The 17,833-nt window shown below is 58.8% G+C and overlaps 2 protein-coding genes across 2 annotated transcripts in view; both read right to left on the bottom strand.

Moving 5' to 3' along the window:
• Positions 1-1,272: 1,272 nt before the first annotated feature.
• Positions 1,273-13,297, bottom strand: TMEM240 (transmembrane protein 240). Its single transcript, XM_056796034.1, has 4 exons — positions 12,311-13,297; positions 11,633-11,739; positions 4,918-5,126; positions 1,273-2,455 (listed from the first exon to the last, which is right to left on the bottom strand). The coding sequence occupies exons 1-4, from the start codon at positions 12,359-12,361 to the stop codon at positions 2,307-2,309; spliced, it is 516 nt and encodes a 171-aa protein (XP_056652012.1). The 5' UTR covers positions 12,362-13,297; the 3' UTR covers positions 1,273-2,306.
• A 959-nt stretch (positions 13,298-14,256) lies between these two features.
• Positions 14,257-17,833, bottom strand: part of SSU72 (SSU72 homolog, RNA polymerase II CTD phosphatase) — a 42,411-nt gene continuing 38,834 nt past the window's right edge. Inside the window, exon 5 of the mRNA XM_001362823.5 lies at positions 14,257-15,709. Coding sequence (XP_001362860.1) covers positions 15,608-15,709 — 102 coding nt within the window. The 3' untranslated portion in view covers positions 14,257-15,607. The remainder of the gene's footprint in view (positions 15,710-17,833) is intronic.

Genomic DNA, 17,833 nt, shown 5'->3' with positions numbered 1-17,833 from the left:
TGCAGCTTCCTGCTCTGTTGCCGACCGGGCTGGAACCCCCCCTTTCCTGCCCGCAGTCAGAGGAGCTGGACCCTGCCTGCTCCGTCCGGGGGCAGCTCGCCCCCAAGGCAGGGCCCAGGAGGTGCTCCGGAGCAGGACACTGACCCTGCGGGTCTGCAGAGGTGACCGCCGGCCCCCTTGATGCCTTTTGGGGTCCGCCCCGATGGGTCCTCGAAGCCGGACGTCTGACCAGGGGCAGGAAAGGGCCCGAGGCCTCCTCCCCTTCCATCCGAGCGAGGCGTCTGCATTCCCCCGGATTCCGGGAGGCTCCCCTCATGGTTATCGGCTCACCAACCTTGTGGCTGGAACCTGCCTCCGGGGCCCTCCATCCCTAGTGTCGGGGCACGCGAGGCTCCAGGGGGGCAGCGGAGGGAGTGGGGAGGGCGTCATCGGGCCTCCTCCTCCCTAGAGACCCCTGCAGGAGCCTTTGCCGTAGCCCAGGGTGGGCCCACCTTGGCACTCGTCTGAGAAGCTGGCCTGGGCAGAGGGCCAAGCCTTTGCTTCGGTCTCTGGGGGTGTCCAAAGGCTCCCATTGAGCCCTGCCTCTGCTTGCAGCCCTCGGGGGAGCGGGGAGCTCCCTACCTCCCAAGGCAGCCCTCACAGACAGGACGTACCCTCCCGGGCTGGGCTCTGGGTCTTTCCTGGTCTCGAGGCCCTTCTCCGGCCCTTTGTCGTCGGGCGCTGAGCCCTTGCCTCCTCTCCGAGGCAGGAGAGGTTGGCAGTGGCGGTTCAGCCACTCGTCCAGGGTCACCCAGGGAAGTGTCCGAGGCCAGATTCAAACCCAGGACCCCGTCTCTGGGCCGGCTCCCTCAAAGTCCTTCCCAGAATGGGGCAGAGCCCAGCGCACGGCCCAGAGGGGCCCTGAGCAGGCCAGAACGGAGATTCCGGACCATCGCCATCCGTGAGGCGTCGGACCCAAATTCGAGTCTCGCCTCAGACGCTCGCTCCCTGGGTGACCCCGGGCCAGCGGCTTCACTCCCGTCTGCCTCCCTTTGTCCACCCAGACGGGGAGGATCCATTGAGAGCATCCGAGATGCTTGGCCAGCCCCCCGCGTCTCCCTCTTGCTTCCGTCGCTCCCCTTCCTTGTGGCCATCTCAGGAGCCCTGGCCCCACCCCCTGTGCTCTGGGGGACTTGTGGATCCCCATTCGGTGCCGGCTCCCTCCCAGCCAAGCCCCCTTGGCCGGCCCAGGCTGGGGCTCCAGGAAGCGAAAGAAGAGGCGGACGCGGGACAGACGTGCCCCAAACACTTTTACTGACTGAGGCAACCAGGCCCAGGGAGGGGGAGGGATGAAGTCATGGCGGGCAGGCTGGTGGAGGTGATCACAGTGAAAGGCCGCGGGGGCCTGAGGCAGCTCCGCTCCGGACCTACCCAGGAGCCTCCCCTTCCTCGTGGGACCGGAGCGGAGCTCTTCAGGCACCGGGAGAACCGGCCTGCGATGACACAGGGGAGAGGCCGGCCCCAGCTTCCCGCCAGTGTCCCCCCAGGCGGCTCCCCAGACAGCCTGACCGTTTCCCCCCAAGCCCAGCCGAGCACAAACAGAATGAAGGGGGGGCCTGGCCCGAGGCCGGAGGGGCTCAGGGACTGGCCAGCAGCAGAAGCAGCCACGGTAGGGGCTCTCCCAGCTCCCTCTTCCACCGAGCTGGCACCCCCGAGTCCATTTAAAAAGCCAAACACGGTGGCTCACCCTCGCACACTCGCACACTCACACACACACGCACACACGCTCCCCTGCCAGGGCTCTGGTCAGCAGCAGCCACGCCGCCCCGTCCGGCTGCCCCAAGCGCTCGGGAGGGGGCCTCCTTCCCTCCCTCCCCCCTCCCGAGGCTGCGGAGGCACCACCGAGCAAGGCGGCCCCTCCAGCCCTGCCCGGGCGTCCCTGGCCTTCCCTCCCCAGCCCTATGCCCCGGAAAAAGAGAAAAGAGCACCTTCTGGGTGACCGCCCGGGGCCGGGGCCCGGACAGGGCAGGGGCCCTAGAGAGGCGCCTCCGGGCTCCGGGGCGGGAGGCCGGCCCCCGCGGGGGAGGGAGGCTTTAGAAGCAAAGATCCATCTTACATATGTACAGAGGTCCGGTGCTGGGGCCCAGCCAGGCCAGGCTCAGGCCGGGCCACACGGGGCGGCCCTGCCAGCCCTAGGTCCGTCGGGCTTGGCCCCGGGCCCCCGCGGAATAGAGCCACAGACACCGGGCAGTGTCCACTCTGTGGTCCAATGGGCTGTCCGTGTGTCCCGAGGCCCTCCATGGGCCTAGCCAAGCCAGGGCAGGGGCTCAGAGGTGCCGGGGGCTGGGGTGGCCGTTGTGGTAAAGCTTCTGTTTGATGTGCACCATGTTTCCTGTGGGCTCCTCGTATGGCCGGTGGGGTCGTTTCCGGAAGTCCTTCAGACTACAGAATTTGGGGAGCCACGACCAGGAGTTGTCTGCGGGTGGGTGAGGGGAGGGGACAGAGAGGGAGAGAAAGGAAGAAAGGAGGGGGAGAGAGGAAGGAAGAGACAGAAGTAGGGAGAAAAGAAGAAAGGAGGGGGAGAGAGGAGAGAAGGAGGGAGAGAGGAAGACAGAAAGGGGGAGAGAGGAAGAAAGGAGCAGAGAAAGGGGGGGAGAGAGGAAGACAGAGAGAGAAAGGAAGAAAGGAGAGGAGAGAGGAAGAGACAAGTAGGGAGAAAGGAAGAAAGGAGGGAGAGAGAGAAAGGCAGACAGAAAGGGGGAGAGAGGAAGGAAGAAAGGAGGGGAGAGAGGAGAGAAGGAGGGAGAGAGAAAGGAAGAAAGGAGAGGAGAGAAGGAGGGAGAGAGAGGAAGACAAAGGGGGAGAGAGAAAGGAAGAAAGGAGGGGGAGGGAGAGAGAAAGGAAGAAAGGAGGGAGAGAGAGGAAGACAGAGAAAGGGAGAGAGAGGAAGACAGAGAAAGGGGGAGAGAGGAAGGAAGAAAGGAGGGGAGAGGAAGGAAGAGACAGAAGTAGGGAGAAAGGAAGAGAGGAGAGAAGGAGGGAGAGAGAAAGGAAGAAAGGAGAGGAGAGAAGGAGGGAGAGAGAGGAAGACAAAGGGGGAGAGAGAAAGGAAGAAAGGAGGGGAGAGGAAGGAAGAGACAGAAGTAGGGAGAAAGGAAGAGAGGAGAGAAGGAGGGAGAGAGAAAGGAAGAAAGGAGAGGAGAGAAGGAGGGAGAGAGAGGAAGACAAAGGGGGAGAGAGAAAGGAAGAAAGGAGGGGGAGACAGGAGAGAAAGGGGGAGAGGAGGGAGAGAGAGGAAGACAGACAGAGAAAGGGGGAGAGAGGAAGGAAGAGACAGAAGTAGGGAGAAAGGAAGAAAGGAGGGGGAGAGAGGAGAGAAGGAGGGAGAGAAAGGGGGAGAGAGGAAGGAAGGAGGGGAGAGAGGAGAGGAGGAGGGAGAGAAAGGAAGAAAGGAGGGGGAGACAGGAGAAAAGGGGGAGAGGAGGGAGAGAGAAAGGAAGAAAGGAGGGGAGAGAGGAGAGAAGGAGGGAGAGAGAGGAAGGCAGACAGAGAAAGGGGGAGAGAGGAAGGAAGAAAGGAGGGGAGAGAGGAGAGAAAGGGGGAGAGGAGGGAGAGAGAAAGGAAGAAAGGAGGGGAGAGAGGAGAGGAGGAGGGAGAGAGAGGAAGGCAGACAGAGAAGTAGGGAGCGAGAAAGGAAGAAAGGAGGGGGCGAGAAAGGAAGAGAGACAGAAAGAGTCAGAAGAATGTAACAATGACCCAGTAGAATACGCTGGCTCCCGCATCCATAGGACAGAATGGAGTTCTGGGTAGGAGCGGAGCCCTAGAGGGCCAGGCTTCCTGGCTGCTTCCTGGCTGCTTCCTGGCTGCCTGTCTCAGAGGAGAACCTGGGCTGCCGCTATTTGCCAAATTGCACAGCAGTCGGCTGAGCCACCTAAAGCGGCCCCTCCTGCCTGAGCCGGTCCCGAGTCTCGGGGCTTCTCCAGCCACACTTCTGGTGAAGAGCCCACCCAGCACTAACTTCCGTTAAGGCTGAATTTGGGGCAGCTCGAGTAGTACAATGGGTAGAGCACCAGGCCTGGAGCAGAGAGATTCTGGGCTCTGATCTTCCTAGCTGGGTGACCCTAGGTAAGTCACTTAACCCTCCGTGCTTAGCCCTTCTGCTCTTCTGCCTTGGAAACAGCACTAAGTCATGGTTTAAATAAACAAAGCCCAGGGGCCAGTATGGGGGGGGAGGGGGCGTCTTTTCTTTCCTTCATTGCCCAGTGCACAGCAGGCGCATTACAAGGCTAGCTGGTTCCTGGCTAACCCCTTGGAGGAGGAAATGGCTGGGCTGTCTCTCCCTGGGGGGGGGGGGGGGGGGGGAGGGAACAAGCATCCTGGTGCCTCCCCAAATGACAGACCCCCAGCCCGGGCTGAAGGTCATCTCTGCCCCCACCATTGCCTGAGCCTCTCCTGGCCAGCCTCAGCCCTTCAATCCCCTCTGGCTCCTGTCTACACAGGCTGTGGCCACCCACTCTCACCCCCACCGGGGCCTAGAATGTGCATCTTCCTCCCCTCCATCTCTTGGGAGCCTTCACTTCCCTCAAGCCCCCTCCTCCAGGCAGCCTTCCTGACTGCCTCTCCTCCCCAGCCCCCTCCACACATGCTCTTGTACTTCTGTTTGACTTCTGGGTCCCCCACTTGAGCAGAACAGCTCTGGAGCTGGAAGGAGCCTCGGAGGTCAGCAGGTCCAGCCGCCAACCATTACCAGCCCAGAGGGGTCAAACGGCAGCAAAGACTAGAGGGCTGAGATTTGAACTCGGGCCCTTCTCTGGATTCCCTTACGTGTCCCGCCCCCACCCACCCACCCACCCCCCGTCCTGGGTTTTACTTTAGTGGCGTCCCCGGTGCCTAGCACGGTGCCTCCCTCCGCCCCAGCCCGGGTGGCCCCGCACTCACCGAAGCGGCGGCTGGCCCTCCAGGCCCGCACGGCGCAGTGCAGGACACCGTCCATCCACACCAGGAACCAGCTGATACAGAAGCCCAGCAGCAGCCCCAGCATCAGGTCGATCTCCTGCTTGGTCACGTTGTCTGTCACAAAGTAGTTCTCGGACGAGTCCACCACGGACTGGTCCCCGTCGTAGGGGATCACGTAGTGGACGTGGTGCCTGCGGACGAGGACCTCGTGAGGGACGGCGAGAGGAGCCCCGGCACCCCGTCTGGGGTGGCCCCCCAAGCCGGCCACGAGGGCTCCCCACAATCCAGCCGGGGCACGAGGGACAGAGGAGGGGAAGAACAGCCCATTGTGGGCACAAGGAGCTCCTCGGGGGAGGGACTGCCTCACACCAGAACGCCCTGACTTTATAAGCAAAGGAGAAAGCAAGGCAGTCACCAGGGACCCTCCTCCCAGAGATCCCCTCCCCGCGGACCCCCTTTCTGGTGCCCCCTTTGGACATGGACTCCTGGGTACAAGGCAGAAAAGAGGCAGGGCAAGGCTGCGGGGTTCCGTGACTGGCCCAGGGTCACCCCACCAGGAGGGACCCCAGCCGCCCCGCTTCCCCTTTAGATGGAGAGCCAGCAGGCTTGTTGACCGACTGTCCAAGAGAAGAGCCCGCGATAGCCCAGCCTAGCCAAGCCCTTGTCGCAGTCTCATCCCCACAGGGAGGCGCAGCGTCCTCCTCCCATCCAGCCCCGCAGTATTCGGGTCTTCTGGAAGAAGGACGCCCAAGAAGTGGCCAAAGACGGATCCCCACAAATGGAAGATGTGGGGGCAGATGGGGGACTGACCAGGGACACGTGGTTACCCTGACACGGACACCCCAAGACGGGGACCCACCCATGGCAGAGGGGCTCGGGGGGACCCCAGGGAGTGACCCCCACGCACACAGCACCCCCGGGCCCCACGCTCGGTCCCACAGGGCACTGCAGGCCCCAGGAAGGAGCCCTCCAGCTTTGGGGGATTCTCCTCTGAGTCATCTCCCCGCCGGGCCTCCTGTGAGCTTCATCCTTCCTTCCTCTCTGCAGCCACCTAGCCAGAGGCCCGGGAACACCGTGAGGGACCAAGACAAGCCAGAACAGGTCCTCCAGAAGAAGAGCCCAGCCCAGCCCCAGCCCCAGGGCTTCCTGAGCCAAAGCTTCCAGGAGCACAGCCAGGACTGGCCAGGGACACACGGAGGCCCCTGATGCCTCCAGCCTCTGGCCTGCTCTGCCCTCTCGCACAACCTGCACCCTAAGTCAGGCCTTTCTCACTCATCTCCAGTCTCCAGCCTCCTGTTCCATCTCTGCCTACCGGCCCTCGTCTCCTGTCCATCCTTCACACAGTCGCCTTCCTCAGGCTCAAGGAGCATCCAGACACCCCTTTGAAGAAGGACCTCAAGGGGATCCCCATCACCCTGACAAAGAACATGAGAACATTCTCGGCAGGGCCTTGTCTGGCACCCCAGTTTTCCGCTCTTCTCCCCCTCCCTAGCGTTCCCTTCTGGTCAGGCCGGCCTCTTCTCCATTCCCCACGTGGGACTCCATCCCCCTTCTTTGCACACTTTCCCACAGGCCCGGAGGCCATGCCTCCTTCACCTCTGCTCCTGCCTGACCAAGCTAAAGGTTCCAATCCTGCCTCCGGGCCTCCCTGGGCCTCCATTTCCTGGCGTGCAGAGGGCTGGCCTCGAGCAGAGCTCCGGGGCCCCCTCGCACATAAGGCCTCTCCTGAATGTTCTCTAGCCGGTAGCTCTTTCTCCCCCCATCTCCAGCACAGGCAGGGGGAAGACTTGCATTCAGACACTGCCTCGCTGGGCTCATCCTTTCATGTTTGCCTCCCTCTGCTCATGTCAGCAGAGGGAGGCCGCAGCACCTCGATTCGATGCAGACCAAATGAGATCATCCAGGCCAACTGCCCGGCACGTGCCTGCGGCCCCCTGATTTTAGGGTACTGCCTCCCCCAAGCCCTGATTCCTCCAGCAGGAACCGGCCCTCTCGGAGCCCTCAGGACACCCTCACGCAGGGAAGGACTCGCCCTTTTCTGAGATTCCGTGAGGAAAGCGGCGTCTGGCCCGCCCTCGAGCCCTACAGAGGGATGGGTGTCGGGGATGCCAGGAGGAAAGGGGTCCCCCAGCCTCTTCCCAAATCCTTGGAGGGAGCCATCACACACGTCAGGAATTTGTTGCAGATTTCAGAGCTCCGTGTACCCTCTGCAGCACGGTGCCCGCCCTCTGGGGCCCAGCAGAACAAGGCTAACCCTTCCTCCACAGGAGCAGCCTACAAAGACCTGAAAACACTGCTCATGAGGCCCTTCCCCACGTCTGATCCCCCCCCAGGGCCCTCAGCAGACCCATTCATATGTAGCATTATCCCCAGGTCCCCAATAACCACATCCCAGACCCCCACACACACTCTGGCCCCTGGGGGGCACCACTAGTCTTCCTGAGTCCAAAACCAGCCCCAGACACTGATTAGCTGTGTGACCCTGGACAAGTCACTTCACCCTGTCTGCCTCTGTTTCCTCATCTGTAAAAATGAGCCAGAGAAGGAAATGACAAATCATTCCAGTATCTTAGCTGCATGACCCTGAACAAGTCATTTAGTCCTGTTTGCCTCAGTTTCCTCCTCTGTCAAATGAGCTGGAGAAGGAAATGGCAAACCGCTCCAGCATCTCTGCTGAGAAAACCCCAAATGGGGTCACCAAGAGTCAGATATGACTGAAAACAACTGGACAATCACCCTCCTGTCCATCAGCCCAAGCCTGAGGGTCACCGGACGTGGCTGCTTCTCTTATAATCTCTTCCTCTTTGTTGGCCATCCTGGCACACCGCTGATCCCAGGGAGCTCCTCTTCTATTAAAGCAGCAGAAATGCTGTATTACAAGAGACTACAGTGGGGAAGGGAGTGGAATCAGTTATTTGGGGGGGATGCGGGGTGTCCCCTTCTCACTGCAGGGCTCTGGGATTCTGGGAATCTGATAATGATAATAATATTCACATTTTTCTCTTGAACTTCAGGATTTTCAAAGTCCTGGAGAACCCAAGTGATGCCAAGAGAGCCAGAGGGAAATCCCAAACACATGGGTAGATCCACTATGGAGGTTCAGCAGGAATTGCCATCTCCCCCAAGTCTTTGCTTCTTTTTTTTTCCCCTTAAAACCCTTCCCTTCTCTCTCAGAATCAATACTGTGTGTTGATTCCAAGGCAGAAGAGTGGTGAGGGCTGGGCAATGGGGGTTGAGTGACTTGCCCAGGGTCACACAGTTAGGAAGTGTCTGAGGCTAGATTTGAACCCAGGACCTCCCATCTCCAGGCCTGGCTCTCAGTCCACTGAGCAACCTAGCTACCCCCCTGCTTCTTTAAGTTAAACCATCTCCATTTCTTCAAGTAGTCACAGTCCTGGCAGACCCTTTGGGATGTGTTTCTAAATAAAGCAGCACCCATGACAGGGAACACAAGCCTCCTCAGGATGTTGAATGAAGAGTGGGGGGTTGGGGAGGGGGGCACATATGTGTGTGTTTCGGTGTGGGTGTAAGGTATGGTTTTGTCTGCTTTGAGACACTCAATTTGGCTTTTGGTCCACTAAAACCCCCAGATCTTTTCTCCTTTACTTGAACTATTGCTGGCCCCTCCTTCCCTCATCTTATATTTGTGAAGTTGACTTTTTGAACCCAACTATAGGACTTTACATTTACTACCCAGGAATTTTATCTTCTGAATCCTTCCCCCAGCCTAACCTGCTGAGAACTTTTGGACTTGAGACCTCAAAATGGAAGAGATCACTTTAGGGCTGACCTAGTCCAACCGGCTCATTTGACAAATGAAGAAACTGAGGACCAGTGAGGTCATGTGACTGGTTCAAAGTTGTAAGGGCAGTAAACACCTGAATTGGAAATTGAACTCGGTTCCTTAGACGCCAAACCCAAAACTGCCTATTCCGCCGCCATGCCCAACTTCATACCACTTGAAAATCTACACCTTTATTCTAAGCACTGAATAAAGCCAAGCCCCCCCCCCCCCATGCCCCGCAGGAACACCCTGACTCGGCTTTGGATCCCGGAGCTTGGCCAAGGCCAGATGGGAGGCTGCCTGCCGCGGACCCTTGGCCCAAGGAGAGGGAGGAATTCTGCATGCGCCCCCCCCCCCAGGTCTGAACGGAGCGGAGCTAGGCAGAGTCCCTCAGCTCTCTAGGATATTTCCGACATGCCCTGTATCGTGCCAGCCTCTTGGAGGAGCCAGTCCATTGGCCTCCCTCCTTCTAGAGCCCTTCTCCAGTTCGTCCTTAACATGGCATCAGCCCACCTCCCAGCATCCAGTTCAGCCCATGCCAACCTGCTCGAACAAGAGAGAAGCCACAGGCTAAATGCCAAACCTCTCAGGCTGCCAGTCAAGGAAGACCGTCCAAAGCCTCGTACCACAATCTGGCACAGCCCTCCCAGCCTCAGCTCCCTCTGCTGCCGCCCATCCGGCCTCCATTCCGCCAGCTCAGATCCCGCCGTGTCCTAAAAACACCCCCCACCTTCACTCAACCCTTTGCCCACGGAATGCCCGACCCCTTCTCTCTGCTTGGCTCAATCGTGCCCTCCTTCAAGGTCCAGCTCCACTTTCACCTCCTCCAGGAAGCTGCCCTGATGGCAAAGTGTCCAAATCTCACCTCCCCAGCCTGAGGGCAGGGACTGAATCCCTGGCCTCAGTCTCCCTCCTAAGGCACAAGTACAGTCACCTCTTGGTGACCAGAGCATCAGTTTCCCCAGTCCAGGAGGGGCTTCAACAGGCACCTAGGGCTGACTCTGTCTCTCTCTCTCCCTCTCTCTGTCTCTGTCTCTCTCCCTCTCTCTCTCTCTCCCTCCCTCCCTCTCTCTTTTCCTCCCTCTCTGTCTCCCTCTGTCCTCTCCCTCTGTCTCTTTCCCTCCCTCTCTCTTTCCTTCTCTGTCTCTCTCCTTTCTTTTCTTTCTCTCTCACTCTCTCTCTCTCCCTCTCTGTCTCTTTCTCTCTCCCTCCCTCCCTCCCTCTCTCTTTCCCTCCCTCTCTCTTTTCTCCCTCCCTCCCTCTCTCTTTCCCTCCCTCTCTTTCCTTCTTCTCTGTCTCTCCTTTCTTTTCTTTCTCTCTCTCCTTTCTTTTCTTTCTCTCTCTCTCTCCCTCTCTGTCTCTGTCTCTCTCCCTCTCTGTCTCTTTCTCTCTTCCTCCCTCCCTCCCTCCCTCTCTCTCTCCCTCCCTCTCTCTTTCCCTCCCTCTCTTTCCTTCTTCTCTGTCTCTCCTTTCTTTTCTTTCTCTCTCTGTCTTTCCCTCCCTCTTTCCTTCTTCTGTCTCCTTTCTTTTCTTTCTCTCCCTCTCTGTCTCTCTCTTTCCCTCCCTCTCTCTTTCCTTCTGTCTCTCCTTTCTTTTCTTTCTCTCTCTCTCTGTCTCTCTGTCTCTGTCTCTGTGTGTGTATGTCTCTCTCTCTCTCTCTCTCTCTCTCTCTCAATTTTTAGCCTTTACTTTCTGTCTTCACAACTCTAAGACAAGGCTTAGGCAAACGGAGTTGACTTGCTCAGGGTTACATGGCTATGAAGCTCTGAACCCAGGACTTCCCATCCCCAGGCCTGGCTGCCCCCAAACCCTCTTATTTTACGGATGGAGAAACAGAAGCCCCCCAAAAGGCCAATGTGGGGGGGAGAAGTGGTGGTGAATGCGAAGACGGCCAAATGCCCAGGGTAGACCTCCTAAGAGTCTGCCCGCAGTGCCATCTCCAATCAGCAACACCGCAGCCCCTGCCTCCCTGCCTCTGCTAGTCTGGGAAACGGCTGGCCACTCCTCTCCCCCTGACTGAGCCTTAGGAGCCCACTGGACCTGGGCTGGTGCTGCCAGGGGCCGGAGGACCATCGCAGGGGAAGCAGGGCCTGAAGGTGGAAGCCCGATTTCCACAGGAAGCCAAGAACCACCAAGAAGCAGGAACTAAGAGCCTTGGCTGGTCCGGAGCCCTGCGCCCAGCCTGGCCCGGCCCTTGCTGCAGCCCAAGGGTGTCCCCGGCAATGCTGTGAGGCCAGGCGGCCTCAGCCCTCCCCAAAAACTTCCAAAGAGGGTCCTGGGCTTCAGCGGCCCAGGGAAAGCCTGGAAACCGGCTGGAGGCTGGCTTGGAGACAACGAGCCCCTGCTCTGGCTACTTCTACCAAACGGGACTCTTTCCCGAGGCTTGGGGCCCTCCCGGCGCCTGGGGGAGGTGTCTCCCTGCCTCAACCAGGTCAGTTCTCTATGGAGGCTCCCATTCCCCCCGCAGGCTCCGCTTCACCTCTCCGGAAGTTCTCGGCCATCCCCCTTAACCTTGGCCCGCCAGATGCGCCCCTCAGCCGTGCCCTGCGAAGGGGTCCAGGCTGAGGGAAACCCCCTTCCTCTGCCGGCTTCCACCCCCACCCCCAGCAGCCCCAGCCTGCGTGCTGACGCCAGAAGCCGGGGAGCCAGAGCGCCTGGCCCGGCATCTCTGCCTGCCCGTTTGTTTGTCCCAGGCTCTGGCCACGGTGCTGGGTCGGCGGCTGGGTATTGTGTGGAGGTGTTGCAGGGTCTGTTCGGCCCCGGGCAAGGGTGTGCTGTGTGTGGGGCTGGGCAGCGCCGGTCCGGGCCTGGGTCCGAGCCGTGGGCCTTCAGTAACTGTGGAGCAGAGGGAGGCTGGCGGGCGAGCCCGGCCGGGGGCAGGGAGGGCCTCTCGAGCGCCCCGCGGGGACTTACCTCCCACAGTTGCAATGACAGACGCGGTCCTCGCCCCGAAGGTGCGGGAGGATGTAGTTGTGGAATCTGTCCAGCAGCGCGTTCATGTCCATCAAGCAGGCGATGGCCTGGAAGAGCCCCGAGCCCCCCGCCCCCCCGCCGGGCCGGCTCGTCAGCGCCCCCGACGCCCTCGACCGCGGCCTCCCGGCCTCCGGGCCTCCCTTCCTCCCTCCCTCCCCCGGGCTCGGGCCCGCGGGCCCCAGAGCCGCCCAGGGGCACCCACGGACCCGGGCCCTACGCAGAGTCAGGGGCACCCCGAGATCCAGGAGACAAAGAGAGACAGAGAGAGATACCTAGAGAGACAGCCAGGGCCGGGGCCCGGCGCGCGCGCACACACACGGCACAGGGCACACACACACCACACACACATACGGGCATACACACACACGGGCACGCACACACAGAGACACACACACCCCGAGGCAGGCAGGCAGGCAGGCAGGCAGGCAGAGAAGAGCCACGCAGGGGGAGCGGGGAGCGCGCCAGGCACGGCGGACCGGCCACAGGGCCCGGGCGCTCGCAGGCGCAGACACAGGCAGCCAAGCAGCCAGCAGGGGACACGCAGGGCCAGAGGATTGGGGCCCCCGCCGCCGCCCCCCCCCCCGCCTCCCCCGCGCCCCGAGCCCCCCGCGCGCTCACCATCACTACCGACGCCCCCAGAATCATGAAGATCATCGTGTTCGCGCTCATGGGCAGCCCGCGGGGCCGGCCCGGGCCGGAGCCCCCCGCGCCCACCCCCGCCCCCGCCCCCGCCCCCACGCCGCGGCGGGGGGAGCCCCGCAGAGGTCAGAGCCGCCGCCGCCGCCGCCGCCGCGGACGCCCTCGCGGTGCCTCTGCGTCGTCCGCGGCCGTGGCGCCGGCAGTGTGAGTGAGTGTGACAGGGTGAGCGCGTGTGTGTGTGTGCCTGTGTGTGTGTGTGCGCGCGCGAGTGTGTGCCCGCGTGTGTGTGTCTCCCTCTCCACCCGGCCCGCGCCGCAATCCCGCCGCCCGGGGGGAGGGAGGGCTGAGCTGCGGGGAGGGGGCGGCCGCCTCCGGGCCCGCGCGCTGCTCAGGGCCGCTCCCCCTGGCCCAGGCCCCGGCCCGCAACCGCCGCGGCGCCCCGCCCCCTCCCTCCCTCCCTCTCCCAGATGCCGGCTCCGGAGGCCACCCGAGCGTGGGGCGCCAGGTGAGGCGCCCGCGCAGCGGCCCCGGTGCCTAGGAAGAAAGCCCCGCCGGCCTCAGCACCCCTCTCTGCGTGCCCGAGCTCGAGCCCCGTTCCCGTCTTCTCTGGTCCGCCGCTTCCCAGGGCTCCCCGAGGTCGGGAGCTGCCGCAGGAAGGGGGCAGACGTGGGCAGTGGGGGTGGAGGGGGAAGCCGAGGCCAGCAGCCCGGCCCTCGGGCCCCCTCGTGCTGGCAGCTAACCGTCCATGGGGAGGGGCCCAGCGCTGAGCCCCGGGGAAGGGGCGGCCCTCTTAGAGCAGGAGAGTGACCCGGTTTCTTGGCCCCAAGTAGCATCCCGGGGGAGAAGGGCCGCTCCCGGCCTGTGTGACCTTCCCCACAGCTACCGGCCTTCACCGCGCCGTCCAGCTTACTAAAGTGGGCCATCCAGGAGTTGGAAGCCACTCCGAGGGGCCCGGCGCACCCCTCCGTCCGCCCCGCCCCTCCCCCTCCTGCCATACGGCTGGAGCCCAGGAAAGGAGTCCTGGGAAGTAGGACTTGGGGCGGGGGTGGGGGCTCCTTTAAAGGGGAAGGAGGACGGAAAAGGACGGCATTCCCAGCAGGGCTCCGGGGTCACAGGATCGGGGATAGCCCGAGGACCTGAAGAGAGAAGGGACCCGTCTGGGCTCCGAGTGGAACCCATCCTTCTGCTTTGGAACGAGCTCATGGGAGGCCGCCGAAGCTTTCCGGTCGGGGCCAATAAAAGGATCCAGCGGCAGGACGAACCACCCCTCCTCCGGTGCATCCCCAACCCTCCCCACCCTTGCCTCGAGGCAGAGGAGAGGCGCCCAGGGAAATGAGGGTGAAGGGAGGAATCCCTGGAGGAGTGATGGAAGAACTTAGCAGCCAAGCTCCAGGGCAGGAGCCAGGAGGCCCTGCAGGCTTGCTTGTCTAAAGCACTGCCCCCTCTAGCAGCCCGGGAGCTCGGGATCCGAGGAGTGCTCAGCCCACTCTACAGATGAGGAAAGAGTGGCTAAACTCAGGAAGTCAGCTTAGTGAGTGAAGGCAGCCAGGCCAGAGGGTTCCGGGGAGGGACCGGGAAGGCCATCAACCGGTAGAAGAGCTTGCAGATGCTGGACTAGCGGAGGGAAGGGGAGCTCTGTGCCCTCAGAACTACCTCACCTAGTCTTCTGGACCAATACCCAAGCCTGGAGCTGGGCCTCGAGTCATTTGGGGATCTGGATCCATGTGGTGGCTGCAGAGGCAGGGGTCTGACTGGGAAGGCCACCGTCCAGGGGCATCCAGGCAAGCTTAGCTTCAGCTGCCTGCCCTCAATCTCCACCCAAGAACAAAAGGCTCTTCTTACCCCAAATCCTAAAAAAGCGACAGATGCAAGACTGGCCAAGGCTACTCCCAGCCCTGGGCGAGCAAATAAATAAAAAACTCACATTTTAATTCTTTCTTTAATTTATTAAGTCAGGAGTTTATTACCTCACAAGGTAACAAAGGCTGACATTAGAGACAGGAAAATAGATGAGCTTGTGTTGGACAGACCAGCGAGAGTTAAGGAAAAGCCGTTCTAAGGCCCCATCCTGGACCTCTGGGAATGGATAGATGCCAAAGACTTTTCCACCATCCCCTTCCAGGGCTCTCCAGAAAGCCGCTGCTCACGGTCTCTCCACAGGCTTCAGAAGAGTCAGGAAGTCGGGCCCCATCATGGACCGGTCCCAACTGGGTAGAGCATCAGGGCTTCTGAATTGAAGCTCTCTTCCGGTCAGTTCATCCAGCATGAGGGGAGCATCTTGGATGCTCTGAGCAGCAAACAAGAAAGATACAAAAAAGGTGAGGAGACGTGAGGTGCCGCCAGGCTGAAGTGAAGCGCTAAGCAGCGGTCCCAGGGGATCAGGCATCCCACCTTCAGAACCTAAGGAGGCTCTTCTGCTTGGAAGATTCTCTTAGTCAGAAAACAAGAAACCCTTCCGGGAACTTGTCATTTCTTAAAATCCATAAACAAAACAAAACCAACACAATAAGGTTTGCTTGGAGTCTGTGCTGAACCAAGACCAGACTTGTCCGTCCAATGGCAACATGGGCAACGTTTGTGAGTGAAGAGGGGGGCCGCAGTCCCTGGGGATGTCTGTTGGCCAACCCCGGCCAGTCAGTGGTGGCTCTGCTGCTGTTCCCCTGTTCACTCTCTGTCAAGGTCCCTTTTTCAGAACGGCTTCTGAATCCAGGTTTTCAATCAACAACCTCTCCTTAGTGCAACATGACTGGATCCAGGTTCAGAAAAAGGGAGCAATGAACCCTTCTGTTCAGAAGGCAGAGGGCAGCCTGCTGGCACTTTTGATTGGATACTTCCAAGTTCATACCTAGTCATATACACTCCATTGTTTCATTCAGGTCTTTGTATACTCCAGCTAATTACAGGAAAGAAAAATGCACAACCAAGGAAATGAATAAGCCCAGGGATGGGGGGAATACAATATAAACCTTTTTTCATTAAAAGAAAAAATCCTTATTATAATTAACATCCCACTTATAACAAGGAAAAGTGGGATAGGGAAAAACCTTGATTTTTTTATACGGCCTCTATGTATCTCTCTCTTCTCATTGTATATGTACAGTTTATTTGGGTAGTACTGCCTCCTCCCGGCAGAATACCTAAAAGTCAAAACAAACACCATGAAGGAAAAAAGTATTAACAAAAGGAAGATTCGAAGATGGTCTTCAGGGAGAGCAGGGAAGTCAGAAAACTTGACAGGCTTCATTAGACTCTAAGGCCTGGGAAGCCACCGAGGCTTCAGTAAAAGCAGACCGTGTGGAGGAAAGTCCTGCTGCTTTTCTCCTCAAACTCCTGTAACAGCTCATCTATCTCGTTCTCCATGTCTTCTGTGTGCTGAATCTAAAGGAAAGAAGAAAGAAAGACCAACAGGCCGTGTTTAGGGAGCCGGTGCAGACCAGGGTCCCAGGGGGCAGGCAGGCAGGCAGTCTTGGGAGCACGATTTCAGACCTGAGCAATAAAAGGAGGAGGTTCGGGGGCCAGACCTGTGTAGCCCCACTGGGCACAGCCTCCTCAGGCAAGCATAAGAGGGGTCCTGAGCCAGGGTGGAGCAGCTCAGCAGCCTGGAGCCAAACACCACCTCAGTCTGCCCCTCTGGCGGTCAAGAAGGAATAGTCAAGTTTCCTTGTGCTCTTGGACCACCACTTTTAAATGGATGGGGGAAAGGGCAGGGCAGGCTGCTAATCCACCAGTACTCCCTTGCAAAATGGAGATTTGAACCCCAGACTTCAATCCCCAGAAGTCCTTGCTACTTCCCAGATTGCCCTATAATCTCCCTGAATCTCACCTGAGTTCGAGATCACAAATTATTATTTAAAGGGGCTCTCCGCCTACTCGTGCTCTCCCTGCTTTCGCTTCCAAACACATGCAGCTCTCGAGATGTAGTAAGTGAAACTGAATGGGCCTTTTGGCACGTGCTATCTTTTGTATTTTCTTTATTTCTTCATCTTTAATAAACCTCATAAAAATATAATACTTTTAGCAGAGAAACTAATTTTATCTGCAACACCCTGTCCAGGAAATGCCCTACAAGACCACAGACCTACAAGTTCATCTCCTCCGGAGCTTGGAAGGCCCTGCAAAGCTGTTCTATCAGGCAGGACACTCCACACTCCTCCATCAAAAGCAAAAACAACCAGCTGACCGGGAGAATCTCTGAGTGCAACTATTCCATTACATCATTTCCTACCACAGCCGCCGGCTCCGGGCCCAAAGACCCTGCGCATACAGGACTGCCGAGAGAGGCGGCACGAGGCCGTGTAACTGGCGCTTGGCTATTTCTAGCACTCGAAGTCAAACGAGGACAAGGGGCCACACCGAGTTCCAACCTGGAGGCCACTAGCAGCCACCAGGCAACTCCTCCATCCAGCTATCAAGCCAGACTGATGATGCAACATTTCCCACAAAGGTCCACTGGACAGGGCTTTACACATGCACAGGAAGCCTCATCCTGCCCCCTGCCATCTCTAGCTGGGCTTTCTAGGATCCACATCTCTGGAACAAAGCACGGCAAAGGGACATGGCGAACACCTGCCAAGGCCCAAATCGGCTGACGTCACCCAGAAAAGTGGAAAATGTGAGAGTCCCTTTTTAAACAAAGGAACGAACCTTACTGGAAACCTCAAACGTCCCTTTAAGAATCCGGTTCCATGGAGATGACCAGCAGTAGGTAGGCCCACACTGCTTTAACATCCAACCCAACCAAGTGTGTGGGCGAGAAATACTTGATCCAGAAAACACAGCAGAAAAAGGAGGAGGGGGAGGAATGGCCTTTTTTTTTTTTAAAGCAGCATCTTCAAATATTCAAGGAAAAAGGCCTAGCTAGGGCAGACAGAAAACATCATTTCTACTGCTTCACAGAGTTTACTGAGGGGCAGATAGGTAGCTCAGCGGAGGGAGTGCTAGGCTTGGAGTTGGAAGGTCCTGGCTTCAAATCTGGCCTCAGACACTTCACTTCCTAGCACTGTGACCCTGGGCAAGTCACTAAACCCCTATTGACTAGCCCTTACTGCTCTTCTGCCTTAGCACCAACACTAAGACAGAAGGTGAGGGCCTAAAAAAAAGTTTAAAGATCAGAGAACAAAATGTAGCACATCCATCCAGATCTCTGCCTGCCTCTAACACTTTAGACAGCTGTTGCCACTGGGCAAGTGGCCCTAAGCAACTCCTTAAAACTCTGAAGTAACAAACAAGCTATCCATCTGAATTAGTGAAAGCACTTTCCATACAAGGAGTTCTCTCTGCCAAGGAAATATCACATGTAAACTGTTCTTCTGGGCATCGACTCGTTATTAAAGCTCCGCTACAAAAGGCCAATTCTTAACCCTAAAGACTACATATGATATGATTGTGCATCTGGTCCCTTAACCTTCTTGGGCAAACATTTGTACAGGGAGAAATGGTTTCCTAGTTTTCCAGGAAAAAGCACAAAGACCCGTTAGTAACTGAATCACTGGCCTCAGCTTC

This window comes from Monodelphis domestica, chromosome 4, assembly GCF_027887165.1.
Source record: "Monodelphis domestica isolate mMonDom1 chromosome 4, mMonDom1.pri, whole genome shotgun sequence".
Lineage (NCBI taxonomy): Eukaryota > Metazoa > Chordata > Mammalia > Didelphimorphia > Didelphidae > Monodelphis > Monodelphis domestica.
The sequence above is the reverse complement of the archived record's forward strand: the minus strand, read 5'-3'. Positions and strand labels throughout refer to the sequence as shown.